The 24,523-nt window shown below is 36.2% G+C and overlaps 1 protein-coding gene across 6 annotated transcripts in view; it reads right to left on the reverse strand.

The window, feature by feature from the left end:
- The window catches only part of CACNA2D1 (calcium voltage-gated channel auxiliary subunit alpha2delta 1), a 504,823-nt gene that overhangs the window by 86,579 nt on the left and 393,721 nt on the right, over positions 1-24,523 (reverse strand). For all 6 annotated transcript variants that reach the window (XM_087445189.1, XM_014788140.2, XM_014788141.2 and 3 more), the window contains 2 exons: positions 23,104-23,203; positions 1,046-1,204 (listed from right to left, as the gene is read on the reverse strand). In XM_087445189.1, coding sequence (XP_087301315.1) covers positions 1,046-1,204; positions 23,104-23,203 — 259 coding nt within the window. The remainder of the gene's footprint in view (positions 1-1,045; positions 1,205-23,103; positions 23,204-24,523) is intronic.

The raw sequence follows: 24,523 nt of genomic DNA on the forward strand, positions 1-24,523 counted from the left end.
CAGAAATATCAAAAACTGTTTAGAAGATTCATTTAGGGAACAACAAAGTCAGATTTGCAAAAAAGATCACATGTAAGAGCTTATTTACATTAATTCTATCAAATATGGTAGAATTATGAGGTGACTCTGTACCAGCCATGTGGTAGTCACTAATTATGTTAATAATGACCATGACTCCAACACCAACACAACAACCTACCCTTGCATGCAGTTTACTATGAGCCAGATTCTGTGGACAATCCTGTCCACAACCCTCTGATGTATGGGCTGTGGTGACCCCCGTCGTACAAGTGACTAAACCAAGGTACAGAGAGGTTAGGTCCATCTCTCAACTATTGCAATAATATTGCCTCATGAGAGATACAAAACCGAATGATGGCCCCTGCTTTCAAATAGTTGAAAATGAAATATATGACATGGTCATTTGAAAATACAGTCTACAGTGAGGTATGTGCTATAATGTGGAGCAAGCAGCAGGCATGCTGGTGATTGACAGTCTAACTATAGCTAACGATGTGTGATTCATTCAGAGGAATCTTTACTGAGGCAGGGATTCCTGCTCTGGGACTTATCTTACTTAAAGTCTACCATTTGGACCTATCTGTACATTTAGGAACAACTTAGATGTCTAAAATATTTCCAACAACCATTTGATCATTGAAAGTACAAGTTTCCAGATAAATACTATAGCACTAGAGATAAGAAAAAGGAAATTATATTCTAAATATGCCAACTAAGTTTCAAGTGCTTGTCAAAATCCAATTAAATAATTCCCTTACAAATATGTTTTTCAAACATAGTTTGAAAAAATGATGGGAAAAAAGATCTAGAGGAAAAGAAAATCTACATTTTTGTATACCTTTTGAATATTGGATTAAAATTAAAAATAGTTCAAGATTTCTACTGCCTAGACAAATGTGCTTTCTAAATAAATGAAAAACAGCCCTGTTATCTAATACCTAGATAGCAGTAACTATCAAGATACTGAAAATCAGACACTACAATTCAATAATAAAAGAGAAAAGGGGATAGCATTGATACTTACATTAAGCAGCTGTTCAAAAGCAAAACTAAAGCCCTTCTTATAATCTGTAATTCCTTTTGCTGTGATATTATTCACTGCATCTTTCAGCACTTTCTTATTTCTTACATTTGCCTGCACAAGGTGCTGAAAACAGCTTACATCCTGGGCATTGCTGTTAAACTGCAAAAGATAAAAAAGTAAATACATAAATGAACATTAAAGTCAGCCACATAATTTTTGTTGAATTTGTTTTTTATACTTCTCAATCCCATTGCATTGCTTTCTCTTTCAAAAAGAAAAGTGAGTCAACTGGTAACAAAAGTACGCTAGGATCAAATAGTGACTTTCTTCTAAGCCCCCAACTCATCCTGTAACCCTGGGCCTGTCACTTAACCTTCCTGAAGCTTGGTTTCCCTGATTATAAGTTTGAGATTTGAGTTACGTGAGGTCCCTTCTAGCTTTCAAATTTTATGAGCGTTTAGACAAAAAAACAAAAACAAAAACACCCAACAAACAATGAAATATATTCAGAATCCAGAAATGATATGATGACGCCTGCACAGGACACAGGGAGAAACTGAGCATTTTACTTGCCTCTCATAAGGAAAAGCTAGACGGAAAAACAGTACACTGAATTAAAGGAACAGAGGTTTAGTAATTTTGCAAGTTGATGGTAGAGTCTTTCTATGGGGGTTAAAACACGAAAGCAATCTGAAAAAATCAAGAACAACTGGTGGCCATTTAGAACGCTCGGTCTAGAGGTTACACACAGAATGCAGTGGAATCACGGAGGCAAGGCAAAGGGCAAGCAGACCACTGCAGATGGTCATTGCAGTAAGTGATGAGGCCCTGAACAACAAAGAGCTAGAGGAGGAGAGAACATAAACTCCAACAATACTTGCCCCAAATTGAAAATTTAAGAATGATCACCAAGTAATTTCACCAAGCCTATAAAAAGTATTCACATAGTTCATTGGATAGTTCCAAAAAAGATAAGAACAATAGGAGTACTGCGATAAGACCTAGGATACTAGGATGAGTGCGATCATCCTATCATTTATTAATTCTGCTATTTGTATCAGTCCCTCAGGCTCTTGGGGCCTAGACCGTCACATCTGCAAAATGAGAATAATAATAAAAACATACTTGCCAGAAGGTAGGGGGCTGGCCAGACAAAATGTTGAAGATATTCTCAGATCAAAAATATATAATTAAATGATTTTAATAGGTAGATCACAAGCCAAAATATAAATTTTATAAGTGAACATATATTCCTATAAATATAATGCATCATTCTTTTTTCTCTGAAAACCACTGAAACTTAATTATAAGGTGCACTGCATATTTCATCAATTTGTTAACCAAATGTTTACTAGCAGCCTGTTACATGTCAAGAATTGTGGCAGGTGATAGTTTTGTGCTTTCAGACATAAATTATGCACGTGTGCACACATACATATATAGGTATGTTTGTAAGTACTTATGTGGTGTTTACTATGTGCTGCATTTACTACGTACTCTACAGATATTCATCATTTCCTCTTTGCAAATGCCCTACAAGATAAGTATTATTATTATCCATAAGGAAACTTAAGCATATAGAGGTTAAACAATTGGTCCATAGTCACATAGCAAATAAGCGATGGAGAGTCAGGATTCAGACTAGCACTGTGGCAGAAGAGTCTGGGACTTTAACTATTCCTGCACCACCTCTCAATATATTACAATAAATTATGATTCATTCTGTAAAGCAATTTAATATTTTGCTCTAGAAGACAATATTAGGGGAGTGGGTTCTAATTTGGACTGTGAGCAGTTGGGGGAAAATTCCCCTGAGAAATGGCATTCCCCGTGACTCCAGAGAAATGTTTCATTGAAGACTATGGAGCAAAAACATTCCAGGCAAATAGAACAACACGTAAAAAGGCCCTGATGTGGGGAAAAAAAAAAAGCCTTTTAGAAAACATAAAGGCAAGTTTAGCTTAGTGACATATGAGGACAAATGACACAAAATGACTTCAGAGAGGGAGGTGTGGGGTAGATCATGCAGAGTCTAATGGAAATGCTGCAGAATTGGGATTTTTTTCTCTGGCAAATGGAAAGTCACAGCCAAATGCGAAATAATTTAATCTAGAATTTTAAGGGATCACCCTAGCTGCTGTCTGGGAAATGGATTTAAGTTGAGCAAAACTTAAAGGAGGGAGAATAATTAGAAGGCCATTGCAGTAACCTAGCTGAACGTATCAAGTGGCTTTGTTACTTATGGATATGGTCAGAAAAGAGATTCACAGTCTATTTTGGAGGAATAATCAATAGGACGTCGTGGTGGATTGGGTATGTGGAGGAGTAAGAAAGTGGTATGTTGAATGACTGCCAGGTTTCTGCCATGGGCATCTGGATGGCTGGAGGACTGGAGGAGCGACAGGTTCAGGGATGCTTGAGGAACAGGGAAGAGAAGCACAGAGTTCAAGTGAGGGTGAGTTTGCAATATAAGTGAGATATTCAAATGGAGGTGTCAAGAAATCATAACATTAAAAGCATGAGGCTCAAAAAAAGTCTTGTTAAAGATAAAAAAGAAATAGAAGGCTTCAGCATAGAAATTTGGTTTAAAACCATGCGAATTAAAGTGAAGTAGAAGAGGAGTCCCTGAGAAAACTGAATAGGACTCAATTCCCATGGAGGCAGAACAGACATCAGGAGACTGAACTGTCTTAGATGATGAGAGAAAAAAAATGTCTCAAGAAGAAGACATTACAGTTCAGAGACAGAGAATATGAGGACTTAAACATGCCCACTGGGCTCATGCATGTTATATAGGCAGTGTCTGTGCAGGCAGAGCCCAACGGAAAGCACTGAAGAACAACAGCAAGTGGCAGCGTGTGCAGAGGCACGTCTTCAGAGCACCTTGGCTGGGAAGCTGAGAACAAAATGAGAGTGGTATCTAAGGGTCTGACAGCCCTGGTGGTGTAGTGGTTAAGAGTCAGTGCTCTCACCGCCCATGGCCTGGGTTTGTTTACTCGTCAGGGAACCACACCGCCCATCTGTTGGTTGTCATACTGTGGTGGCTGTGTGTTGCTGTGATGCTGAAAGCTATGCCACCAGTATTTCAAATACCAGCAGGGTCACCCATGGTGGACAGGTTTCAGTGGAGATTCCAGACTAAGACAGACTAGGAAGAAGGACCTGGTCACCCACTTCCGAAAAAAATTTGCCATGAAAACCCTATGAATAGCAGCAGAGCATTGTCTGATCTAGTGCCAGAAGGTGAAAGGATGGTGCAAAAAGATGGAGGGGGTTCCCCTCTGTTGTACACAGGGTCACTAGGAGTTGGAATCGACTCAGTGGCACTAACAGCCAGGGTGGACCTGAGGTCAAGGAAAGGCTTTTTTAAAATGAAGGGTCAGTAAAGCAAGAGAGGATTGATGTTGGAGAGTGGAAGATAACTATACAGCAAATAGAATAGAGGTGAAAAATAAAGTTCTTGTGTAGGTGGGGAATGATGGGATACAGATGGCATGTAGAGGAACAACTCTTTAAGAAAATATGTATTGACTTCATTGTCCTAGGAAGGGAGAGTGGAAGCTGGGTCCGGATGCAGGGAGTACATAGAGTTGGTGTTGAGAAGATGACAGTTACCGTCTCTGGCTTTTGTTCCCTATGAACAATGAGGCAAGGTCACCAGGACAAAATAAGGGTGGGGATGGAAGGTTTGAAGAGAGTGGAGATGAAACAGGAAGTAAAACGTCCCGCACAGATAAATATTTGAGCTTTTTCTCACTTTTACTTTGAACACTACTTTCAGGTACATCATATGTATGAGAACAAAGCTTCAATATAATTGTTTACTGTTCTCTATAAATTCAAATGGTGAAAACATTATCTTCAGATCCAAATCCCACTGCCTCTTTTTTCTCTTCTTTGATAGTGTGACACAATTTCATTCTACATGTTCCATTTTGAAAACAAAAGAATGTGAGAATTTCCAAGTTAGAAAGTTTAAAAAACATAGTTTGCCAATATGTTGATAGTAAAATGTCTGACTTTAGAGAATTATTAGAAATAGTTACAGGAAATGTTATTAGTGATTTAGTTAAATCATGAATCATGATAAAATGACAAGTTATACAGAAAATGAGCACTGAATAATGTATTGCCCTGAGGCTTTGAGTTAGCCTTGACCTGCTTTGAACACAGAAAAGTGAAGTATCTCATTAAGTCACTTGAACACAAACTGATCAAATGTAAATTCAATTCACTAAATACAGATTCAGTGTTGTATAACAGAAATACTACAATTATAATAAACCTCATAAATAATGTAGAGAAAGTAATAACTTACTACAAAGTATAAATCCCTATAGCAAATTTTATTCCAGGAAAGGGATGAAAGATTTTGAAAGTTCTAAATTAAACAAGTGTATATTTCACAGACATCTTAGACTCATCTGCTTTTAAATAAGAAAAAAAGAACAGATTTATTTTCACAAACTGAAATTGCAGTATTTGGTAACACGTGCCCAGTTTTTAATTTATAAACCACATATTTAATATATAAACCACATATATATTAAAAACTTTAGGGCAAAAGTTTAAGAATATAGCATTATAAAGCTTTGAAATAGCATATGTTGAGTGAAAATAGATTTAAGGAGCACTGCTTTTATCTATTAAGAAAATACTTCTTTTAAAAATGTATAGTTATGGGCCGGCTCCGTGGCTTAGCGGTTAAGTGCGCGCGCTCTGATGCTGGCGGCCCGGGTTCGGATCCCAGGCGCGCCCCAAGGCACCACTTCTCCGTCCAGCGCGAGGCCGAGTCCCACGTACAGCAACTAGAAGGATGTGAACCTATGACATACAACTATCTGCTGGGGCTTTGGGGGGAAAAAAATGAATAAATAAAATCTTTAAAAAAAAAAAAAAAAAAAAATGTATAGTTACCCTACAGAGTAAAAAATCCAAACTAACATCATTTTGATTCCTTCCTTGATCCCAAAAGATTCAACCAAGTAGGTCCCATATTAGAAGTGCTGAGAAAAATCTCTGCTAGCATGCTGAAACAGGAAGGTGTGTGGGTGAACATAAGCATCTGGGGTAGAAATCATGACAGACTTTGTATCTCTACTCCAGTATCTGGACATTCTTTCATTTTCCCCTTCCACATATCCTGTCCCTTCTGCCTACAACACTTCTCCTCTTCACCTGGTTGTCCCACCTAACATTCTTGCCTTATATAAGGTTTTCATGACCTTCCCTGACTAGGTCACATCACCCCATTATAAGCTCCCCTAAGCCTTCTTTTTTTATAGAACACATCACAGTTATAATTTCATATTTATTTGTATATCTTGATAGATTCTTCTATTGTATTAGAAGCCCATATAGTCAAAGAAAATGGACATTTCACCATTGCATCCTCAGTACTTAGCATATAATAGGTATGCTATAAATATTTACTGAATGAAATGTATGGAGCTGAAGAAAATTTCGAAGGTAGTGCAAAATGTTGAATAATCGAGCTAGAGACTTATAAATGTAGGAATTGTATTTTAGCTCCACAATACATTAAACTTGTACATTTGTAAACATAAATATTCCGTCCAAATAGACACTTTTATTAAAATAGTCAAATGAAGATGTATGTAGAACACCTAGCATAGAGTCTAGCACATAGCAGATGTTAAATCAACTGCAACTCTATCATTTTAAAAATTATTTTAGCAAAAACATTAATATACTCAATACTGAAATCAGAATGGGTTGCTAGATTCATGAGAAAGATTCAGATAAACAATATCAGCTTTAGTGAGCTTTAAATCAAGTTCACTAACGCGATGATACAAGTGTCCCTCAAACATTAGTTTAGTGTTTGAAAGTCTCTGAGATAACCATGAACAATAAATTTCAACGCTTCCAAAGAACCCCCCTATTAAATATGGTCAAGTACACACATCAAATTAAAGGACATTTTAGGGCCAAAACAATTGTTAATTTCTCAAATGAGGTAACAAACTCTTGGTTTTGTAAAGGCAGTATCTATTTTTGTTCTTATGTCCTCTGCTGAAGAAAAAATCATTCCACAAAACATTTCTGAGAGAGGGGACTCTGCTGCTTATCGGATTAACATGGCATACAAATGATGAAATGTTGGCACTGCCTTGGTAGACACTGTAATTCAAAGAAGCATCAAGTTCCTGGAAAGGAACCTGGTCTAGGAATGGCACCTGTGATATTCCTTCATGAAGCACCAAGTCTCCCTTGGAAAAAGTTGGTGGGCTCAAGTAGTTTTACCCTAGAAACATTAAGAATTAAAGACAGAGCCAGCCCTGGTGGTCTAGAGGTTAAGATTTGGTGCTCTCACTGCCCCCGCCTGGGTTCGTTTCCTGGTCCTAGAACCACACCACCCCTTTGTTGGCTGTCATACTGTGGCGGCGGCTCACATAGAGAACTAAACTAACAACTAGGACACACAACCATGCACTGAAGCTTAAAAAAAAAAAAAAGAATTAAAGACAAAAGAAACCCAGAGGTGATATTCTTCCACTTGGAACTACAGAGAAAGAGAAGTGGCCCTTTTAATCTTTGACCACTCAGCAAGCCTTTAATTTCCACCCCTTCACCTCATTCATGCATTCTAAACTCTTATAAAGGCAGACTTGCTTTAGGGTACACTGTACATTGTTTAGTCATAAAACTTTCTTTGATGGAAAAAATGGACATAATTTATAATTCCTTAGTTTTTGAAAAATTGTCCCATACCTAAATTATTTTTTAGAACATGTCATAATAATCTGATTTCTCTCTTTTTTGCATGTAAAAAAATATAGTAAAAAATTGTGAGCTCAAGCTGTGTAGATGATCAACAAAAACAAGAACTCCAATCCAGACTGGCTTGCTTGGGAACACGGGTATTTTTTTAAATTACAAAACATGAGTGAACTTCTTTACATAATTTAACTATAATAAATAATTTGTATAATAAAATTTATATTATATAAAATAATTAATTTAAATGAATTATCTAAATTAAATAAACAATGCAATGTTGCATATCAGGCTGTACAATCACAAATTATGGTATTAGAAGCTATCCACATTTTGGACACCAGATGGCGATGCAGGAAAGTAAGAGGAAAGGGAACAGAGGCTGTGAACTTTAAAATCTTGGTTAAGTTTTATTCCTATTAAAAATACTTTTTATTTATTTTTTCTATTTTTTATGGGAAATTTGAAACTAGAAAATATTATAAAAAAACAAAATGGTTATTCTAAAACCCAGAGAAACACAGCTGATAACATTTATCCATACACATATGTACATATTCCCAGTTAAGAATGATTTCAAAAGTTCTTTATCTATTGCCAAATTACTTTCCAGAAATTGTGTCAATTTACAATATATGTGTAACAGTATTACTTCACTCTCATAAACACTTAATTTTTTTTTTTTTTCTGGTGAGGAGGATTGGCCCTGACCCGACATCCATGCCCATCCTCCTCTATTTTGTATGTGGGATGCCCCCACAGCATGGCTTGATGAGCAGTGCATAGGTCCACGCCTGGGATCCGAACCTGCGAACCCTGGGCCACCAAAGCGGAGCATGCAAACTTAACCTCTACATCACTGGCCTGGCCCCATAAATACTTAACATTTTCATTTGCTAAATTGTAAGTAAAAAGAATATTTCAATATTTTAATTACTTAGATTTCCTTAATGGCTAAGGAAGTGAAACTTTTTCTCATATACTAATTTTCATATAATCCTGTGAAATGTAAGTACTATTTTTCCAGTTTGTTGCTTACCTTCTGATTTTAACCTTTGAACCTATTCTTTATGATTTCTTAAAATAATTTTATGCTTAGAAAACCATCCATCAATACAGTCTCTGATGATTTTGTTTCCTTATTTTACATTTTGGTATTAGTCAAGGTGGAATTTATTTCCTCTAATAGCATGAGGTGACAATTAGAATAAGCTGTTTTTTCAAATAGCCAATTTTCCCTTTTGTTGAATAATTATCGGTTCATGATCCATTCTTCATAATAAAGTAAGATTTGAGACATTTCCATAATTTTTTATTCCTTTACTCTTTCCATTGCTTCACCAACTTCTTGCTTTTTAATGTTAATAATAAAAATATTAGCTAACACATATTGAGAATCACAACTGTGCCACACTAAGCACTTTACACATATTAATTCATTTAACCTTCACCAAGCTTCTGGTTTTAGTTTTAATATGATTTCCCTTATACAGCTGAGGAAATGAGGCCTAGAGTGCCAAGCAAAGTGCCCACAGTCACACAGCAACAAGACTCAGAGCTTTACTTCAAACCCAAACACCTGATACACCCCTCTCTACAGTGTCAAGTCACTTTTGATTTATACCACAAGAGTAAGCTGCCATACCCTGACATGCTGGTTTGTTCACAACTGTCTTCCTGTTGAACTTTGGAACTATATTTTTTGTCAAATTAAAATTGCATTTACCAATAAATTTGAGAAAAACTGATCTCTTCACATAAGTCAGCTTTTCATTCCAGGAAGAATTATTGATTAATTCCACATTCCCGTATCTCCATTTCAACTCTTCTACATGTATCTCATATATTCTTTTCTCCTTTTTAAAAGGCAGGTCCTAAATATACTATTAAAAATTTTGCTAGGTAATTCATGACTTTTGCTAATGTTGTGAAAATGACTTTAATTTCTATCATTAATCCCTGCCCAAGGAAAACCAGAAGTGGTGGTCACCCTCCCACAGTTAGAGGTACTCTGGGACTTAAACACTGCTGTTCTCAAATTGATGTTGCTGTCCCCCAATGCTGGCTGCTAGTTTATGGTTTCCTTGGTCTATTGTATTAAAAACATTATTTTTGATAAATAATTTTCCACTTTTTAATTCAATTTAGGAAAACCATGTCTAGTTCAGTCCCTGCTTCTAATAAGCATCAGTGGCCAGAACTGATTCAAGGATCTCCTCTGAACTTGAGGTTCCTACTTTCTGAAATAAAAGGCGTTATTAGATCTCTTGGAAAGCCCCTCAAACTCTATAATTCTATCATTTAGATCTGATAGTTCTAACTATAAAAAAAAATTATATAAATGAGTGGGAATAATAAATTCTGTATATGTCAAAAGAAAATGGCACCAATAAAATAGCGAAAATATTGACAAAATTATTAAGACAAAATTTATATTTGCCCATAATTATAAACCATCGTCCATCAAAACTTTTGATAAATGTTTTCATTTTTAAACACATATTCCATTTAACTTCAATCAGGATATATTCAAAATTCAGTCTGTTGACCTTTGTTGAAATGTTGAATTTCTGAATAAGTCCAAAGTATCATTTTTAATATATTCTGTTTGTATTTTACAGAAAACTTTTAAACCTCTCTAATTATATGCATCCAGAAGAATTTTAAGCAATTGAGAGTGTGCTATTCTTTTGCTTCAAAAGTAATTTGTATTTAGCTTCTTTGCTCATCTCTACTTGATATTTATATTTTCTCAACCATCTTTTAATCAACCACTGTGCAATCCTGATTCCATGGCATTTGCCCAACTAGAAATGTGGGCAGCTTTCTCTCCATCATTCTTGAAATATAATAATCATATCAGTATTATTTCTACTACAAAAATTTTTTCATAGCCTTGTGGAAATTTGAATGCCAACTCCCAAAGATGAAACTTTAATGAAATGACCAAATGATCACATACTTTTCAATCTTTTCGTCTTTACGAACACTATGATGCAGAGCTGAGCAATATGTTCAATATTTTCACGGTACCTGAAAGCTAATTACTTGGGACATCTTCCCTAGTTGAAAAAAGAGCAGTTGTGGTGATGGCTGGATTTACTCAAAGAACACAAAGAGAATGATATATATATATATCAAATATATAATGTATTTGCACAGTACAACTACTGCAATACTAATAATATGAGTGAGGATGACTCCGGTCATTTAAAATATTATCGCTGACTGAAATTTGTTATAAGATTCTGTTATCTATGTAGCACCTTTTTTCCAAGCACTGTTATGATAAACAAAAAAGTAGAGTCAGTTCAAGAAGGACCACTATGTGCCTTGAAATGTTCTATATACAGTAACATTTGAGCAAAACAGACAGTGTCTCTAAACTCAAAGAAGCATCCTACTCTTGGGGAGGAGAGAGTACAGAGATACAGAAAATAAACAAGGAACAAACACATATATAAAATTTCAAGTGGAGAGAAATGCTATAAAGAAAAATGAAGTGAGGTAAAGATAGAGATAGAGAAGACATAAAGTGATAGAATAACTAAAACTGGAATGCTATTGGAGATACAGGAGTCAAGGAGGGCCTCTCAGATATGGAAGCATTTGAGCCAAGAGATCAGCATGCAGCTATCTGCACTCAGAAGCACCAAGTACCAGGGGAAACAAATGATTTCTAATCTATGCAGATATATAAGACATGCACCTAACAGAATGGACATACCTGCTTTTTAAACAAGGTTATTAACATCACCAATGAGTTCCTTTAAACATGAAATGGCATCTGGGATCAACAGTAACATTCAATGAAAGTTACCAACTTGAGTTGAAGGAATTATAGTCAACCTAACTCAGCTCCACTGAGATTATATATTATATATTATATATATATATAATATATATATATGAAAAACTTAAAAGTATGATTATAGTATAAATTAATGAAAAAAACTGAATAAAGAAGATACCTATCAATAGAGCATAGGGTTAAGCAGGAGAGATTTTACATGGAGTAAAAAAAAAATTTGGAATATATTTTAAAGAGTGCAATAAGCACAGTTTCAACAAAACATTAGAAAGGCAAATTAATTGTGAGAAGAAGCAAATGTCAATATTTGTATCTGAAATTGATAAGAGAAGTTAACGTGCAAATTGTCACTTAATGACAAAGCCCTTCATAATGGAACATACAACAAAAAGATTTTCATGTCTTAGCACATGTTTTCAAGCTCTAATATAGACATTAAAATTCTCAAAATGCTTTTTTTTTTCAGTCCCATAGGAATTGGCTGAAATGGGATTTTGCTATTCAAAAATTAAGATTAAAGTCTATGCATTCTACCAATAAGTACCTTAATACAGTATCAATTTATATTTTAATTTCTTTTGAATTTGAACCTGCTAAGTAATTAGGAGCAAATATGATAGTTTAATTTAATTTAAATAACTGTGAGCAACTCTGTTAAGGCTATAGCTCAGGGCAGCCCAAGTCACTCTCTTTACCTATACTCAAAATTTAATGAATAAATGTACATTGAAAAATTTTACCCAATCAGTACTGATATACATCTGTGCTTATTGGGCATGGAGTCTTTTCTTAGTCCTTCAAGTCTCAGCAAATAAGTCAATAACTTTTATATTTTTAAAAATAATAGCTCAGTTCAAAAGAAAAGTATTTCCTCTGTCTCATCTTACGTACTACTTTGCTATTTCTAAAACTGCAAATGCAACTAATTTCTAAGTACCAAAAACTACCTTTAGTGAATCTTTTAATTAATGGAAAAAATATTTATCATGCTTGTCAACACCTTCTTATAAACTTTCCTTATACTTGCAAAGCAATTAAGTTATCCTCTGGCAATCTCTTTTTTAAAAAACTAAATAACCTTGATTACTTGCCCTGTTATTATAATCCCTAAATTTGTCCTTTACTTCAGAATCTTTTCTTTACAGTCTATAATTTATTTTTGTATCTTTTAAATGAAGATAATTTTAAAAAGCACCCATCTTTACTTAAAAAACAAGTATATAAGAGAGAAAGAACTTTGGTTCATTTAATGAGCTTAATTCTACTCCTTCATCTGTTTTTTTTAATACCCCCCTCCAAAAAGCAAATAGCTACAAAATAAAAAAAATATGCATAAATACATAGGATTAGTAATTCTATGAATTACCAAGATTTTAAAATCTAAGCCAATGATACACATGATTAGTTATAACATGCCCCAGACAGATGCCTATTGGACTTTGCTAAATGTACCTCCCTAATTTCCTCTTTCACAACAACATGAAATCCGCCTGTTGCACACACAATTAACAGCAATATGATCAAAATCATGGCAGTGGAATCCCTTGGGGGACTGCTAAATGCAGATTCTGGCTCCTTAGGTCTGGAGTGGAGCTTGAGATTCTGCATTTCTCACCAGCCACCAGGCCATGCTCATGCTGCGTGGCCACAGCCCTCACTTTAAGCAGCAGTATAAACTGCATTCTTGCTTGTTGACGCAAATGAGATACGAATCAACATTAAGTTTTCCTGAAATATAGATAGACGACTATTTTATAAGACATGAAATGAAATTACTTTCCTAGAATTCATTTGTCACAAAACGGTATTGGCATGCCAAATATTTTTTCTTTTACTTGAACTCTGACAAAAAGAGGGCGTTTCGTAAGGGTGGAGAAGTAACTTTTAAATTTAAATTGTGCAACAATGTACAAATGTGCTCATTATCATATGCAGAGTAGGAAAGTTCCTAAGCTAAGAAAACCGTGTGCTTGTCTAGGAACACACCAGGCATATTTTTAGAAGGAAAACTCAAATTTAAAGCTCATAGGAAAAGTCCAGGCATAGTTTTAGAAGGAAAACTCAAATTTAAAGCTCATAGGAAAAGGAACAACCTGAATCATGTCTTTCTTGCACATACAGTTCAATTCCACATTTAAACAAACCCCTACTCTGACATTAGTTGGTGTTAAACTGTCAAGTCAAGAACTAGGAAATGTCTGAGATTTTACCCTACTTGCAAGCCAAGGAGTTAGCCTCCTACATTTTCATAGATACTGGCAGAACAATACAAGCCCTCTGGGTCAGAGACAAAAGGCAGTTTATTTCTCACAGCAATAGCAGTAACCAGAGTGACATCTTTGTTTGCACACAGACCCCAATTCCCACAGGAGGACTGGAGGACCCCAATTCCCACAGGAGGACTGGAGGAAGGCCAGAGGCTACCTGCACCGGCAGTAGAAGTGTTTCAGGCAAGGAATCCCAAGATGAGGAAGCCCCTGATCTTATATAGGGGCTGCTAGCAGCCAGCCCATCCTCTCCTCCAGAGAGAGACAATATCTTAATTACTCTGCAACGTAAATCTCTTCTGAGGAAGGAGACACCTCCATCTTTACTATCCTGGAATGTACACAAATCTGAGCAAATTGGCTGTTAATGCTTAGACTTGAAGAAATGTGACACTGATTCATGAAGAACTGTCTCCCAAGAGTTGGTAGGAAAGTGTTGGAAGATGATGATGATGATGATAACAACAACAACAATAACCATAATAATGATTACAATATATAAGCACTTTACATGTGTCATTTCATTTGGTGCTCAACAATATTTTGGCAAGTTAAATATGATTCTGTCCATTTCAAAGAGGAGGAAACAGATTTATAAGCCTAAAGTAACGAATACAAGGTCATATAACTAGTAGTTTCAAAGGTTGTACATTATCCCTACGCAATTCCACAAGTCCATCTAAGAGGCAGGATTGTCTGAGAAGAGTGGGAAGTCGGTCACTTAACCAGAGGTGAGCCTTACTGATGTTGCCAGCAGATCATTCCAACATGATCATCCCTTCCCAGCCTCCTACGTGCTATGGTTCCTCACTCATCATTTTGCACTTGCATTTAGAGATTGTCACTTCTAGAAGTATTGTTTACTGACTATAATCTGGGCAAAGGGTAGAACTTACTTTAAAAAAAAAAGTTCTCTCCTACAACAAATAGCAAAGATATTATAAGAAATTATATTTTTATTATTTCTTTCTGATAAGTAATCAAAGACAGCATTTTATAATGACCACGAATTAGAAAAGCTTCCTGGAAGAAAACTGACTTAAAGACCCTTAACGTAATCATAACATTTGCATCTAATTGTTAACTAAGGAGATATGTGATTTTATTGAAACACATGACCATCTTCTTCAGTTGTAAACATTTCACATATTGTCCATAATCAGCTTATGTTTTCCTTTCTTCCTCCACTGGCTAGCAGTATTTTACTCCTAAAATGTCAAATTTCCTCACTTTCATAAGCTAATTCTACTCACTGTGTCAATATTTGAAATTGTGCCTATGAATCAGAAGATGTAGTGATTGAATTGCTGCTCCTATCGTCTACCACTTACTTCTATCAAAGCATATAACCGGATTAGTGGGAAAACAGCTACATTATGCTTTCATTTAAGCTTTGCCTAACAGCAGGCTTCCTTTCTGCAACAAAGAACAGCCCTAGAGATAACAGAAACACTAGGAAATGATGCAGCAGTAGTTCTGACATCTTATACACGATTTAAGCATAAAAATTACTCTTCATGAAAAAAAAAGAAACTTAGAAATATAAACCTAAAAATGAGAGGCTGCTTGATTTTTCTGTCTGGTGGTTCTAGACAACTTTGGGAAAGTATTCATATAGGTTGCATCGTAACCCTTTGGAAGACTGACATGATCTGAGGTATGAGGATGAAGAGAAATGCGTGAGGGCTTTGTGGGAAAATTACTGTCACAGTTAATTACAGAATCACTACCAGGTTCCCTCAGTGCCTTATTACTGTGCCTCCCTGAAGCGGCAAAAGCTAAAAGTTATACTGTTTCTTTCCAAGACTTGCAAACAGTTTCAAAGAGAAAATAGGAAAAAAAATATACATGCACATGTGTGTGCATACACATATACACACCAGGACATTATAAATATATTTTGAAGGGTTTTTTTCCTTATAATTTTCATATCATTAAATTGTTAAATTTGTATTTAATGAAAAGGCCTATCTGTTAAAGATAAAAATATAATTTTACTTTTCTTTTACCAAAATATTGCATAAGAATTAATTCTCTTTAAATGTATCAATTTCAGGCATTTTATACCCCCAAAAGAGCATGATAACTAATCAAACTGAAGAATTTCTTTTAAAATATGAAGTTAATGTGGTTCAAATAAAATAATATAAAAATGTAAATAAGAATATACAAGGTTTGATAGGAACAAAAGATTCATGATAAAAGAAGTAAATAAATATATAAAAAGAAGATACACTACCTAGGCAAAATGAATAATCCAGACATAGTGTTTGAGTGTTATTTGCAATTATAAGAATTAATCAAATTCATTTGTTTTTTCAAGCCAAAATACAGCACATTTTCTAAAAGAATTCTTCCACCCAAACATAAATAACATTCTTCTTTAAAAATTAATAATAAATTTAGATTTAAAGAGAAGCATTTCTCTTTGCTTTTATAACCTAATCATATTTTTATCTGAGAATTTCTAAGAATTTTAATATATCAGATTTCACAATAAAATTAGTAACCTTATTTTATGTTTTTCTTCAGGATTCAGTCACATAACTTTGTAGTTAAATCTAGACTCATAAAGATGAGTCTAATCTAGTCTCACAAAGATGGCTTTGTTCCAATCTTATCTTCTCCCTTAGAAGAGTTACTAGAACTCTCTATTTCTTTATCAGTAAAATCAAGGATAGTAATATTATATACCTCACAAGGTTGTTGTGAAGACTAAATGAGTTACCATGAAAAACATATAGAACAGTTCCTGCCACATGAGCAGTGTTAAAAAAAACTCTAATAATTTTCTATGACTTATGATTAAATTGAAGATTAATACACAAATGAGATAAACAATGAACATGTCTACTTTAGATCTTGTTCGTATTGATTTTCCAAAGGGCAAATAAATCTATGTCTGGAATAGTATGATCACTTAAAATCATTTAGTGACTTTTCAATCATGAAAACCTACGAATGATTTTTCTGAAATAATAAAATTAAACAAAAGTATATAGTTAATAAAAAATTCAGAATACAGTTGACAAAAATATCTTCTTTTGGTAAATAAGGACCATAAACAACTAAAGTAAAGTAAATTAAAGTAACTAACCTAAACTAAACAAACCAATATACTAGGAACTGAGACCAGCAATAAATTTCTCTGGGAGTAGAATGGAAACCATTATGACCCATCTTGCAAACATCTTCCTGCAATATTTCCCTTACCATTTGTAAGATGTCTTTCAGTATCACTCTTTCAGTATCACTCTTTCATATTTCTGAATATGTAACTGAGATATTTTTATAATTTTTAACTTGAGGTATTCAGATACATTACTTCCAGATCAAATGCACTCCCAGTTCTTTCTACAAGCAACATATTCTATTTGCCCATATGTGTTTAGCTCACATATTCAAGCTATACCAAGTGAGGACACCCAAGGAAGGATTTACAAAGAGTTGTCAATACACCAATAAAGTCTGTATTAACCTGGTTCACAGAAAACACAAGGACATATCTTGCAATTGTGTTTCTTAAGAAGTTAGTTAACAATTTTCTTTAAAGAAATGTACATTTAACAACCCTAAATAATTTTAGGAAAGCAATCATCTTTAAAACTTGTCAGGTATTAAGAATCCCAATGTCAATCCCATCTAAATTCCTTATTTTAATTAGGAAAGAATCAATAGTTGCTGGCTAAATGTTGAAAGCATAAAATTAATTCAAAGGCATTTCTATTGTTTAATCAGAAATTCTTTTAAACCATATTTACTAATAGGATTGTTCAGTTTCTCACTGAGGCAGATGCTATTGGTGCCCCACCCATTTTTCCATGCATGCCAGTTCAAATTTAACTGCCCAAGATTTCTGGGAGCCCCCTGCCTGTGCACATGGTGGCCTGGGAACATCAGGGAATTAACATCCCGTGGGAGCAATCATTAACTTTAAAAACTCCAGCACACTTTCCCCTTGGAAAGGATGACTCTGATTCATGTAATTTACACTGGTTCTCAGATTTGTCCCAGAGGATTAAGCTCTACTCACTCAGAGTGGTAACTTGTTTGATAATCCATCATTTATCACTTCTCTTCTCTTTTTTGTTTTACTTCTCATATTTCTCTAAGTTTTCCTAGAATTACTTTCCAAATAAACCATTTGTATTTGAATCCTCGTCTCAGGGACTTTTTCTGGGGAAATTCAATCGAAGTCGAACTAGCAGTGGTCTTAGGAAGCAGATCCTCAGGATGGGATTCTAGTATTAAATCATTCACAAGCCATGTGGCAACAAAGACCCCACTGATAACTGGCTGTATATCAGTCATAACTGGAGTCAAGAAAACCCCTCAGAGGCTGTAGTATCACAATTGCTAAGATTTTCTGCGGTGATTGGAACACAATATAGATTGAAGGGGAGGCATCTAGCATTTAAGAAATGTGGTGACTATAGTAATTATAAGGGCTTGGAGTTAGCTGGTTATTGTTAAATTCATTGAGGAAAATGGCAACTTCAGGTCAGCCAACTATCAACTATGTGCAAAGTGTGAAAGCCAGAAGACTTCTGTGACAGCTAATAAAGAGATTCTCATCTCTTATTGTAAAAAGGCCAACGTTTTCCTAGAAATAGGCATAGAATTAGCTTTTGAGAGTCACATAATTATAAAGGAGGCTGCATTCATAGCCTGTGGCAGGTTTCTATGCAAACATCAGAGCACTGATAGGAAAAAAATAAAAGTAGAATGAGGACATCTGGGTGGACGCAATTAAGAACACTGAACTTCTAGATTCCCCTACACCCTCTGGATAGGCAGAGTAACCTCTTCCCCTTAGAGGGTGTAGTTTCTTCATTCCTAAAGACCATAAAAGATGACACTTGCTGTCTTCAGGATCTAATCCCATCTCCCCTCATGACTCCAGGCCACAAATAGGTCAGGTCTCAACATGGCCCACCTGGAAAAGTAGTCTCTGCTCCAGGGAAAGAAAAAAGAGGATATTCAACAAAAGAGATGCAAGATCTGCCTAAAATGAACCAGCAGATACTGACAGAACATGCCAGGGAATAGATGTTGAGGGAAATTGAGGCAAAATACACCTGGTCATCAATGTGGTGTGGAGGAACAAGTAGCCTGAGGTAAGAAAACACATGGACTCCTGTGCAGTGGCAAATGGCTTGGCTGGTTGGCCAATGCCCTTGAAGGAGCAAGATTGGAAGACCTTCTCCAGAGTTCTGGTGAAGAAGCATGAGGATAGACCTATGGAAGTCAGCATGAAATGTGCAGATCTCTTTGTCTCACATCAATGACCACTGGAGAGCATTCATCACAAAGGAGGTACTGAACAACGGGGTGGATAAGATAATTTGCCCATTGGAGGTCATCCAGGCTTTGTATGTGGCAACTGTAGTGCTTGCAAAATGGGCCCATAAATGCAGCAGCTGGGTAGCAGAGAGAGAGAGAGAGAATATACATGGGCCTAAAAGCATGGGCTGTTTCTCACCAAGTGTAACTATAGCTACCGCCACTGATGAATGACAAATCCATTGGAAGTTGTCCAATGCTGAGTCTTCAATATAGTACATTTCACAAATACAACCAACAACTTAATGTCAAATAGATTATATTTGATTTTATCCCTCTGGAGGGAGGTGGGGTAAATTTTGTTTTTCTTGTTATTGATACATATTCCAGTTATGAGTTCCCCTTTCCTGTTCACAGTGCCTCATCCAGTATCATCACTGAGCCTCCCAGTTCACTTACTGCCTGATTTATCATCATGGAATATCATCATGGAATCCTGCATAACATGTTCTCAAACCAAGCAACATATTTAATGGTAAAGGAGGCCCAATAATGAACAAATGACCACAAGATCCACTAGGTCTACCATACACTGTGTCACTTAGAACCTGTCAGCCTGATAAAATATGGGGACAGTCTCTTAAATGTGTGACTAAGGCTCCAGCTTGGTTACGATAATCTTTGAGTTGGAAGGTTGTCCTTCAAGATGCAATATGTACTTTGAACCATGGTGCTATGTCCATTGATGCTCTGGCACCAGCTTATATCCAATCATAAAAAATCATGGTTACGTTTTCAGGACGTTTTAAAGCCAGCTGACCTCACACAGGTAGCATGAAATTGGCCAGGGTGGGAGTATTTATATTATGAAAATTAGCAAATGCTACAAATCAGGTTTCCCCTCCCCACACTGGCTCTGCCCCGAAAAGGCAGAATGTGAGTGTGGGAACCAAGGGAAGGAAGTAGGAATGTCTCCTCTCACCATAACTCAAAGTGATTTGCTTGAGAAATTTGTATGTCCTGTCTCTGTAACTTTAGGCTCTGCTGAAATAAATGTTCTCCTTTCCAAGTGGGTGGGTGTGGGTGTGGGAGTGAGGTGGTGCTTCTACCAGGGTCACGGCAAGAATTTCACTAAACCTAAATCCATAACTACTATTGCATATTTTGGGCTTCTCATGTCAGTAGACTAACATACCAGAAAAAAAATTTACTCCACTGGCAGGGCTCCAGTTGACAAGGAGATTATCATGAGGGTTGCTACTACACAATGTGGGGAGGGAGAACTATGCACAGAACTCAGGGGATGCATTCAGGCACTCCCACGCTTGGTGATAACTGTGAATGCACAATTGCAGGAACCACTGTTTGAATGGACACAGAAATTATGGATTCATAGGCCTCTGAGATAAAAGTTTGGGTCAAACCACCAAGCAAGCTACCAGCACAAGAGATGGCCAAGGGTGCGGGGAAATTAGGAAAATATTAGAGGAGAGAAAAGATGAATATAAATTACGGACTTGGTTCTAACTCTAGTGGCACACTTTCCTGATGTACTATGTTTGTTCTTTTAAAACTTGTGACCAGTTGCCCAACTTGAAGGATCAGTGACTGGATCCAGTGGACACTGGCCAGGTTTCTAACTACCATCAGCTACAACTTTTTGTTTCAGTTCTCCTTCTGGTGGCCAGAGTCTGTTCTGCCCACACATGGGGAAGCCTGATCCTTAAAACCCCACCTCTTTTGGTCCTTAGGCAGAATAAACTTGAAGTTCATATTCTATACAGCTTCTAGGATTCCTCAGTAGAATTAAGTTCCTGTAAATTAAATTAAGATCCTTTAATTGGCTTCCTTCCTTCCTTCCTTCCTTCCCTTGCCTCACCTCCTCACTCCTTTAACTGTTAGTGTTTCCTGGGATCATGTTCCAAATAAACTATGTACACTTGAATCCACGGTAAGGATCAGGAAGAAGCCAGATTACGATATTAACCATATTTAATATCTGCTGGTTTTATATAAATTTCATTAGATATGCCAAATCTGTACCAAATTTAATGTTTTTATGACTTTCTCCTTTGCTATGCCAAAGATAATATTTTGTTAGCAACCATTCCAATGCCTTTGTAATAAACAAAATGTTTATGTACAAATGAAACCAAATGACTGTCTTTCTGATGATTTTATCTCAGACATCAAGCAGTACATTTTACTTGTTCGCATTTTGTTGAATAAGTGGTAAGGTAATACACAGGGTCAAATTATAAAATCAGACTGACAGAATCAGAGCTCTTATGCAGTATCAAATTTTACTAAATAATATCACGGATACAGACAAGCTAAAGGATTGCTAAGGGTTCAGATAAAGCAGAGAAAGATCTGGACCTGGACATGGAGGGTGGTACCCCAAGTTTTATGGGCTGGATTGTGTCCCCCTCAAATTCATATGCTGCAGTCTCAACCAGCAGTACTTCAGAATGTAATAGTATTTGAAGATAAGCCTTCAAAGAGGTGATTAAGTTAAAATGAGGCCATTAGGGTAGAGGCATAATCCAATATGACCGGTGTCCTTATAAGAAAAGGAAGCGACACCAGGGGTGTGCACACAAAGGGATGACCATGTGAAGAGGTGGCAAGAAGGTGGCCATCTGCAAGCCAAGGAAAGGGGCCTCAGGAGAAACCAACCCTGTTGGTACCTTGATCTTGGACTTCCAGCCCCCCAGAACTGTGAGAAAATAAATTGCTGTAGTTTAAGATACCCAGTCTGTCATATTCTGTTACAGCAGCCCTAGAAAACTAATAGACCAAGTCCTTCCGTACTGTATTGGAGACACCCCTCTGACCCAGATGAAAGGATGGCTCACAAAGAGGTTCCCAGGTCTCCTTGTATAGTGGGAGTATTTAAATTATGAAATATCTCCAATTTATCACCCGGAGAGTTAAATCTCTTACAGGACATTTTTTAGGGACTGTTGCCTCATTGATCCTGGGTTCTATTTATGATAGTTACCCTTATCCAGGGATATCCTGCTAAAAGCATTTTAGGAATACATCCTCTTCCCCTTAGTAAATATCATTTATTTAATTTCCTGGAGCTCAGGTTGACAAGAGATTATTCCTGGTTCCCCTGCCTACTTTTCCCTGGGGGTGCCCTTCCAATGAAGGGAGTAAATCAATTGCAGGCCTGCTGCTTTAACTTCTCCTCCCAAGCGGTTTTAGAGACAGACCCATTCACCTTTGTTTAATACAAAATGACCTCGCCACAAATTCCTCTTCCCTCACCTTCATCTCTATGCATATAACCACTTCAAATGTGAAATAATATCCATTAGTAGATGGCCATGAAATTGTTTGCCTAAATTCTTTGAATGAAAATGAGACAAGGTAGCATTCATTTTGTCCTGTTTCATTTGCTTCAGAGTTCAGTACTCTCTAGCTATGAGTAGGAAGGTCTAAGATGGTTCTGGGAAAATAAGACTTTAAAGAAGCACATTCAAATATCTATTGGTTCTTGTGTTAATAAAAAAAACATGCTTTAAAAACATAATACATTATGGGTATGCGTCCAGTGTGAAATGAACATTATAATGAACAGAAAATTGCCATACAATCATACTGCCAAGTTGCTGCTTATTAGGAGTTACAGTGGTACCAATGAGTACAGGGGTTCATGTCATCTGTTTAAGCTCTCTGAGTGAAGGATAATATGTGTAATGTTTTTCCTCCATATGCATTACTTCAATTACTTCACTAGTGGGTAAAGACTTAGACATTCAAAAAGAACCTTGGCATGCAAGTATAGCAGAATTAGTAATAAGATAGGATAGCTCAGTAAGATAGTCTCATAATAGATCAGAAATATCTCAGCCCATCTATGATAAAACACTATAAAGTATTTAAAGTCAAGGGGAGATAGAAATTGCAGATTTAATTCAGCAAAAATGCAGTCATCTTGTACTTACTGAAGCTACATTCACAAAATCATCATCTGAGAGAGTTTCCAACATTTCGGACACGGATGTTCGGATCAGTTTTAGTGTCAATCCACTAACACTTCCACTCCTATAAAAAAATGAGTTCATGCATGTTAATGACCACATATTTAATCAATATCAGACACCCTAAAAAAGGTACCTTATGCACTGGCTTTAGATCATTTATATAATGTTCAAATAATAATTTTGTCTTTAAAAAATCAGTAGTAGAAAGAGTCATATTTCTGATAGAATAGAAATAAATTATAAGAAATCTTGTCTTTCTTTCCTACCAGCATCAGAATGTATATATTTCTAACTACAATTATAAAAATTACATGTCAAGTGACAATTTCAAGAAAATATGGATACTCATGGCATATTCATTTATTCAGGAAATATATAACTGAATACCAGCTCTATTAGCCAAGTTAGAAGTGAGAGCTACAGAGGTTAATAGTCATTACCCTAGGGAGCCCATTGTTTGACTTGATTAAACCAATAATTATGAAGCAGCATAACAATTGTGATAATAGATTTGTGGACAAAATGCCTTGTTTTGTATCCTAAAGTAGATGTTCTCTGGGGTTTAGTCTTCATTTGTCTTGTCTCTACATATTCCATGATCCTCGACGACCTCATCTATTTGTGTGGCTCATCTCTAGGCAACTAACTCCCACTTGTACATCTCTAGCTCTCGACCTCTTCCCAGTTTTACACTTCACTGCTTGTTAAACAACTACAGGCTCAATGTCCAAAATGACAAATGATTCCCAAACATAGTCTTCTTTTCTATTCATGTTCTTGGTAACAACCAGGCTAGAACTCAGTCAACCAATTTCCTCCTCCCTCTCAATCTTCCTACCCGTTCAGACAATCTCCCTTATTCATTTCACTTTACAATGTTCCCAAGACAGTGGCCTCCTCTCCATCGTCTCTCCACTCTGCCTCAGGTCTTCATTACTTGAAGAGACTGAGCTAGGGTAATAGCCACTCCATCCAGCTCTTAGTCTCATCTCCTCGCCATGCTAACAGGTGAAAATTCTGGAAACACACCTTGATCCAATACGTTAACAGGTCATGGTTACCTACTAAATAGCCAATAATCTCAATAGCCCTGCATTGAAAAAACTTGCATAATCTTTTCTCTCTCTCCTTCCTCCATCTCCTCCATATAGTTCCCCCAGATGTTCTCATCTATGCCACTTTGCTTCTGTCAATTCTTCCACCTGAAATTCCACTCTTTCCTCTCCCCTCCCATGCCTGCCTTGTTAGATCTTAGCTCTAAGCATTCAATTCTAATTGTACTCCTTAATGAAGTCTTTCCTGATACTTTAAATCAAAGTGCCATCTCCTTCCTATGGACTCCTTTAGTGCTGTGTCATACTTTATACCTATTACCTTCTAC

Source organism: Ceratotherium simum, chromosome 1 (genome assembly GCF_057802395.1).
Source record: "Ceratotherium simum simum isolate JZ-2026a chromosome 1, ASM5780239v1, whole genome shotgun sequence".
In the NCBI taxonomy this organism is placed as follows: domain Eukaryota; kingdom Metazoa; phylum Chordata; class Mammalia; order Perissodactyla; family Rhinocerotidae; genus Ceratotherium; species Ceratotherium simum.